At 44.6% G+C, this 7,380-nt stretch overlaps 1 protein-coding gene across 2 annotated transcripts; it reads left to right on the top strand.

Annotated features, from left to right (window-relative positions):
- Positions 1 to 500: 500 nt before the first annotated feature.
- On the top strand, positions 501 to 3,815 carry Ddit4l (DNA damage inducible transcript 4 like). 2 transcript variants are annotated; one of them, XM_041653002.1, is made up of 3 exons: positions 501 to 657; positions 1,332 to 1,472; positions 3,138 to 3,815. In XM_041653002.1, exons 2-3 carry the CDS (start codon positions 1,382 to 1,384, stop codon positions 3,626 to 3,628), a joined length of 582 nt encoding a protein of 193 aa, XP_041508936.1. In that variant the 5' UTR covers positions 501 to 657; positions 1,332 to 1,381; the 3' UTR covers positions 3,629 to 3,815. The 2 variants fall into 2 exon arrangements, with proteins under 2 accessions (XP_041508936.1, XP_041508928.1); XM_041652994.1 differs by lacking the exon at positions 501 to 657 and adding an exon at positions 931 to 1,081.
- Positions 3,816 to 7,380: the final 3,565 nt, after the last annotated feature.

Below are 7,380 nucleotides of genomic sequence, written 5' to 3'. Positions count from 1 at the left end.
GGTGTGTAATCACCTCTGCTCGCTTTTGCCCAGGACTCCTCGCGAGAGTCGGGAATTATCCCAGCAGGATAACTCTTTATTCTCCTGCCTCCAAAGGTTTGAAGACCAAAGCCTAAACTTCTTTTAAAACAGGCCTCCCCGGAACTTCAGCTTCCGGGAACGGCAATTGCTCCAAACTATCCTGCGGGTGGAGCAGGCAACAGGAGATCCCGTTAGTGGTTTTGTTTAGTTTCTTGGCACTGCCCCCTCTTCAATTCAAGCTCCCTGCTTTCAGAAGCCAGGTCTTAGAACAGTGCCAGGCTCGCCCTGGCCGCGGAGAAAACGTTTCAGTCACAGATGTAGCATCCCCAAAGATGCCCCATTGATTCCTGAGTGCAGCTGAAGCCAGAGAGCCCTGGCCACATCCGACCACCTGCAGAGACTGGGTGCGGACTGGAGTTGATGGGTGAGCTGTCAGAACAGGAGCATAAAGGCTGCTCACAGAATACCGGCTCAACTAAGCCAAGTACTTATTCAGGATGACACAGCAAAGCCCCAGGCCATGGCTAACAGGACCTGGAGCTTCCTCCTGCCTGAACAGCTCCTTCGCCAAGACCTGGGCAGTCTGAACTTGGAAGAACGCAAGCCATGGGCAGGAGCAAACATCAAAGAATCCAGGTTAGTGGCCAAAGGGAGGTAGGTGGTCCTTAGGTGAATTACAGTCAGGGTGACCAGGGGCCTACCCAGGAAGCAGCAGGTGTCCGCCCGAGTGATGGCTGATCTTCAATTCCCAGAGGCTGGTCTGGGCCCCTGTCTTCACTGGGACTGAAAAGCCTGCGACCTGACCCGGCAGGGGCGGGCCGGGGCACGGGTTGGGCGGGTGGCGCAGGTGGGCGTGCCGGCCAGGCAGGGAGGCAGGACCTATAAAGCACTCTGTGTTCCGGAGGCGGAGCGGCAGGGCGCAGCCTGTGCGGGTGGGCGCGGTGACCCGCAGCCTTTGGCTCGCAGCGGGACGTGTGCCGGGGACCACTGTCCAAGGATCGGGCTACTGAGGGACATCTGCCTCAGTTTACCCCCTCACCGTCTGGTGAAATCCCTGCAGGTGAGCGGCCGTCGGAGGCAGGAGTGGGCAGGGTCACTTCCCAGTTGTGCTAACTTTCGAGCTACTTTCAACTGGTTGGCTGTAGTTGGCGTCTCTGCTCCCTGGGCTTTGTCAACTTGAGTTACCAAGGCTGGTCCCTCCCTCTGGAAGGGCAGTGCCCGGGCTAGTTCTCTCTGGCGATGCCGGGACTCAGAGGAGCCTTTGCACTTCTTGCGTGCTTTTGCAAACTTCTCTCGCTTTTTCCCTACAGCGCCTTGGGGAAGACCGTTCTGCTCCGCGAGGGAAACAGAGCCGTTGACCATGGTTGCAACGGGCAGTTTGAGCAGTAAGAACCCGGCCAGCATTTCAGAGTTGCTGGACGGTGGCTATCACCCTGGGAGTCTGCTAAGTGGTGAGTTGCCCGGCTGCCCACCTCTCTCCTATCTGAAGGTCGCGGCCCCTCTCTAGATAGCGTCAGCGTCCCTGCCAGAGCGCACGAGACCTCATTCCCTCCTAGACAGAGAAGACTATGAAATCCATCTGAGATGTCTTTCTAAACTTCCTTAGCATTGTCTGCCCACCAGAAACAAACATAACGAGAATACTGCGTTGTTCTAGTCTGCTAACAGGCTCTTGAGGATGAAGTTCCCTATCCCTCCTGGTTGGGACATTATTTAGCTGGGTGTGTTTTAAGACATGCATTTACTTGTGTAACCAGCATCACTACATATTCCTCCCAAATTCTTCTCTGCCCATTTGCCATCTATTCCCTCTCTTTTCATCCCCAAACAACCATCCTTCAATGTTTTGTTACTATGTTAGTTTTGCTTTTAGAGTGTTAGATGATAATGCAATGTGTGTTCTTCTGAGTTGGGTTTGCTTTTCCACAACTTAATATTTTGGAGCTAGATCCTTCCCTATTAACTAAATAAGATTCCACTGTGAAATGAATCCGCTATTGTATTCCGAATGTCAGAAGAACAGTTCAGTAGCCCTGGCCCCACGTGAATCATCCTTTGCAACTCTGAATAGCAGTTTCTAATTTAACAGACCACTCTACTATCAAAGATGGTGTGGGCACAGATTAAACCACTTAAGCTCTGTACATCTTCCTCATTTGTAAGATAAAATTAAGATAATCCTATAAGACAAAACTCTAAAATTGTCTGTCTTCAGTGTAGCTAAAATATAGGTAAACTACAGATATGATTTGTAGTATGTTAAATAAAAAAGAGCAGCGACCTAAGTGAACGCATGAAGTGGAAAACAGGGAGAGGTGATGGAGGTCTGAGGCCACTGTGTGGTGTGGCACCCTGCCAGGTGGTAGGATTAATTTGGAAGGTAGGTGGCCAAATGCAGAGCTATCTATTTTCCTCTGAGCAAACCCAACTTTGTTTTCCTGGGTCTGTTTTGTTTTGCACAGCTAAGAAAAACCTACCCAGCCCAGTTATAAATAACCTCATGAACCTCAAAAGTCCCCTCCTCTGTGAGCAATCTTTAATCAAACAGCTTGAGGCTAAAATTGGACCTCCAGGCCATTCTAGCATAGACTTTTAAAGAAAAATAAAGAGTTGGGTAGCTCATCGGTACTGTGATGGACTTATTTACAAGCGCTTGCAATCATTCTGTGTTTTAATACAGACACACCAACGGTCCCTTTGTGAAGCAAAAGTAATGATTTTTATTCCAGATGTTCTGCTTGTTCGCTGCCAAAACACTAAAATAAACTTGGAAAACCCTACAGAGAGAGCAAGTGAGAAAGGATATAACTAGTAATCTCGGACGACCACGGATAGGTTTTTGCTGCATAATCCTCAAGACTCTGAGGAGACATAGCAATCTAAAGAAATTGTTTGCACCTAGCACCATATTCATTGAGTCTTGAGTGCACAGATAAGCTTTCATACTTGAAAGGTTAAATGACTTATTTCACTGCCTATGGGTTAACGGCAAAGTAAGGCATGCTAACTCTCAAAGCTGTATCTAAAGCAGTTAGATGTAGAAGCTCGTGGTGCCAGGCTTTCCTGTGCCAGGAAGACATTGTTTCTCTCGTCTCTAAAACACTCCTTTCTTTCAGATTTCGACTACTGGGATTATGTTGTCCCTGAGCCCAACCTCAACGAGGTGGTATTTGAAGAGACCACGTGCCAGAATTTGGTTAAGATGTTGGAAAACTGTCTATCCAAATCAAAGCAAACCAAACTGGGTTGCTCCAAGGTCTTGGTCCCTGAGAAACTGACCCAGAGAATTGCTCAAGATGTCCTGCGGCTCTCCTCCACGGAGCCCTGCGGTCTTCGGGGTTGTGTGATGCACGTGAACTTGGAAATTGAAAATGTGTGTAAAAAGCTCGATCGGATCGTGTGTGATGCTAGCGTGGTGCCCACCTTCGAGCTGACACTCGTGTTCAAGCAGGAGAACTGCTCGTGGACCAGCCTCAGGGACTTCTTCTTCAGCAGAGGTCGCTTCTCGCCGGGCCTTAGACGAACTCTGATCCTAAGCTCGGGATTTAGGCTCGTTAAGAAAAAACTGTACTCTCTGATTGGAACGACGGTCATTGAAGAGTGCTAAGGAGGAAAAGCAATTAAAGGTTCCTAATGAGTGGATAATAAACCTCTAAAGCTATTCAGTCAGTCATTTGTGGTTTGCCTGCCTGCCCTCACCAAGAACTCCCAGATCTAGGCCATCTTCCTTCTGTGTCTCTCGCCCATAGCAACCTACTTCAAAGGCTGATTTTTTTTTTTTTTTTGGCTTTTAAGACATAATCCAAGAGAACAAATTGTCCACATAAGTGTCCGTATAGAATGGGATGGAATAAGAAAGAAAAAGAAGCAAGGCACTGCAATTTTATATTCGGTCTCGAATTTAACAGGTAGTCTGGGTAACAGAAAAAGACACACTTGACCTAATTCGGCTTTCATTTGCCTAGGACTTGTTGTTGTTGCTCTCTCTCTCCCTCTCTCTCTCTCTCTCTCTCTCTCTCTCTCTCTCCTCTCAGAGTGATCTTCTCAATGACAGGATCTTACCAGATGATGTCCAGCCCATCAAAATATCCAAAGATCCAAACCACCAGCTTCCTACTCGAATTTGAAGAGGTCTTACACAAGAGGGTACAGTTAAATCGACGGGTTTAATTAAAATGTCACCTTACCTAAGAGTGAATAAATATCACAGTAACAAGAGCATGGCCTCCCTGCTTGGTGTTCTCCCCACACGCGTGCTCAAGAGAGAAACAGTTTCCATGGTATTTTAATGATTACGGCACTACTTCCAGTGTCTTTGGAGGATCACATCAGCTCAGTTTTCCTAGTTCTCAGCTGTTGAATGTTGTCATACCTTCTTTAGCTAGAGAAAGAGAAATGGCACACAGGCCTTTTTGGCATGTCGTTGATGTGGCTAAGCAAACAGTGATTTCCCATCTATGAAGATGGAGAAGAAGGGGAAGCTCAGATCCCGCCCTGGGTCGCATCCACTTGATAACATTGCTGCTTTATGCCATTAAGATGCTCTGTCCCTAGCGAAGCATCTCACCCCATCATGGTGACTCATCTCCGGCATCTTCTGGGAACTGGACCACCTTTCACTAACTTCGCACTTCTTAATTGTCGATGTGTTTATATTTGCAGAACCCGATTTGACTTTGAGATGTTGCTGCTGCTAAAGATACGAAAATCCTGTAATAACTTAAGACAACCACTGCACACATTCAGCCTCAGCCCACCTTACATGCCTACTCCTAGGAAACAATAAATGCTTCATTCGGTTGGCTTTTGCCTTATGAGTTTCTGTTTTTATGGCCATGAGGTAATTTACCCTCCACATTATTCTGCTCTATTCAGCAGGGTCTTATCATCCTTGGGTCATGGAAAGAGGTGTATTCAGGTCTCCTGCCCGAGCCTCTAGTATGAGTTCATAAACATCAGCGCCAGCATGACGGGGACAGATGTCCTCAGCCTGGCCTTACACAAACAAGCCTGATGCAGTTACTGGTCCTGCAGGGGACCTGAGACATCACTGCTCCAATGAGCATGTGTTCTAACAAACTGTACACTATGGATGCTGGGACAGACACAAAACAGTCTCCACAGGACTGGGCCTATAGGCAAATCCCTGCTGTTTTGTAGGCTTGAGGATGTCCAGGGTTCTGAAGGCCACTGTGCTTCTGTAGCTGCTTGGAGACATCACCCAGGAGGATGCTGAGGCTTCACTGGCACTGACATAGATCCTTTTCCCTCTAGCAGCTGTTACTGGCTCTCTTGCCCATTTCAATTACAAAAAAATGATGGCTCAAGGAGGCTCTTACAATGATATTCCTGTTAAAACAAAATTAAAGTCTGCCTATTTTTTACAATAAAACATTATACATTTTTAATTCTCTTCCCCTCTTGATTTTTTCTGTGTTTGTGTCATGCTCTCCCTACAATAGATTTGACAGGATTTAAAGGAAGATAATGAATTATTCCTTTTTAACAAAGCTATTTTGCACCCTCAGTTATATTATTCCAATTACACTTATTTTGTGTACTTACATATTAGTAAGGAGTGATTTGATTCATAAATTTCCAACTTTCTCATATTTTCAATAGGAAGACATTAAATGATCTGAGCATCATTGGCAAACAAATCCCAAAACTCATTATGTGAAGACATTTTGTATAGCTTTCTAAATATATACATATATATATAATGTACAGATTAGTTTTTGCTAACAAATTATTTTTAAATGACAGCTCCTCTGAATTTTCCATCAATCATAATTTAAATTTTTTCATATACCTTTTTTGTCTCTTCAAATTAAGGTTCATTATCTCAGAATTCCAGTAACTATCCTCAAGCATCTGAAAGATACACTATTACACACACTGAACACTATATAGACAGAGTCAGGAATATCTGCTTTGAAAATAGATCAGAAACTGTATTCTTTGTTTATGCTTGAGATTGAAACCACAGCTTCAAGCACACCAAACAAATACCCTACTACTCACGGACATGGGGCTGGGCTCCAAAAGCAAATGTTGATTATAGTTTCTGGTTAGATAGGAAAAACAAGGAGACAATGTCAGTGTTTGTGATGCATTCCTAGCGGGGCTCCTTTCTGATCTTAAAGCCTGTCTATGAGCCAGTGAGGTGAGATGTACAGCGGGTAAAGCTGCTGCATGCCACCAAGCCTGACTGCCGAAATCTGGTCTCTTAGACCCAGCGGGTAGAAGGAGAACTCAACTCCTGCAAGCTGTCCTCTGACCTCTGTACAAGTGCCGTGATATGCTCATACCCCCAACATGCACAAAGTAGCATGATTTTTTTTATTTAGGAGATTAAATCAGAGAGGGCTGGTCTATGCATATTTGTGCATGTATATAATAATATGCACTCCTTGATGACATAGATTAAAACAAATGATGACAATAATATTGAAGCCCAGTACAAGTTGGCAGCAGATAAGAAGGAAAGGGGGTACATGTGACAAATGAAGAGGAGGAGCATAACAGGGTCATGAAGAGTCCTGGGCCCCTGCTCACACCCAGCCATTGGTTACAGAGCCACAGGAGGTTTTTCTGAAAGTTCTTTAAAGGTAATAAGAAAAATTCAAATGACCAAGAGAAAAATGAGTGGACAAGAGCTTGAATAGGCTCTTTTATCTAAAAAGGAACTCATATGATCAGCAAATGCATAAAAAGATACTTAATTTAACTAATAACCAAAGAGATGCAAGTTAAAAGCATTAATGAGAAACCATTGAATACTTATGCATCTTAGCTAACAATTGGCAAGTTCATAACTTGATGAAGTCAAAGCCCTTCGCCCCATGGGAACTGCACCATAGTCACCGAGCATTGTCATGGAAAGTTGATGATTAGTGTGTTTTATGAACCAGCCAGCCCATATTTCATTACCAGTGTTCTTTGAGCCATTTTGCTTATTATACATATATAGAAATCACGTTATTGTGGCCTCTGTCGTGTTCTCTAATTGCCATCCCAGTTCTTCACCCTTAGTTTTAAAAGTTGGAAATGACGCAAGCTCTAGATCACTGTAAATACTGGCATTTTAAATAAAACCATTACATCATTCTGCTAGGTGTCTACAATGGGATGTCAGCAGTGCAGTAATATGACACCAGAATCTATTCAGAAAACACTAAAGTGGGCCCTTCCGCAGAAGGATTATTTCCAGTGTTGCTTTTTCTCTGTTCCTGTGTCTTCCTCTCCTTTATTTTTTTTACTGAATTTTGCCTCAACATAATGGTTTTAAATTTGAAGGTTTTTCTTAGTGTTTTCCTCAAAGGGGGAAAAAATTCTAAAATTATAATTTGCATTTAA

Source organism: Microtus oregoni, unplaced genomic scaffold, assembly GCF_018167655.1.
Source record: "Microtus oregoni isolate MIOR12 unplaced genomic scaffold, Mior012 000000F_ref0000247, whole genome shotgun sequence".
Taxonomy (NCBI): domain Eukaryota; kingdom Metazoa; phylum Chordata; class Mammalia; order Rodentia; family Cricetidae; genus Microtus; species Microtus oregoni.
Note: the sequence above shows the minus strand (reverse complement) of the source record. Positions and strands in the feature narration are given on the sequence as shown.

Excerpts from the sequence above, each read along its gene's own strand:
- Ddit4l (XM_041653002.1), top strand. The coding sequence starts at position 1,382 with ATGGTTGCAACGGGCAGTTTGAGCAGTAAGAACCCGGCCAGCATTTCA. Across the intron at positions 1,473-3,137 it reads CCCTGGGAGTCTGCTAAGTG|ATTTCGACTACTGGGATTAT; the intron begins GTGAGTTGCCCG and ends CCTTTCTTTCAG.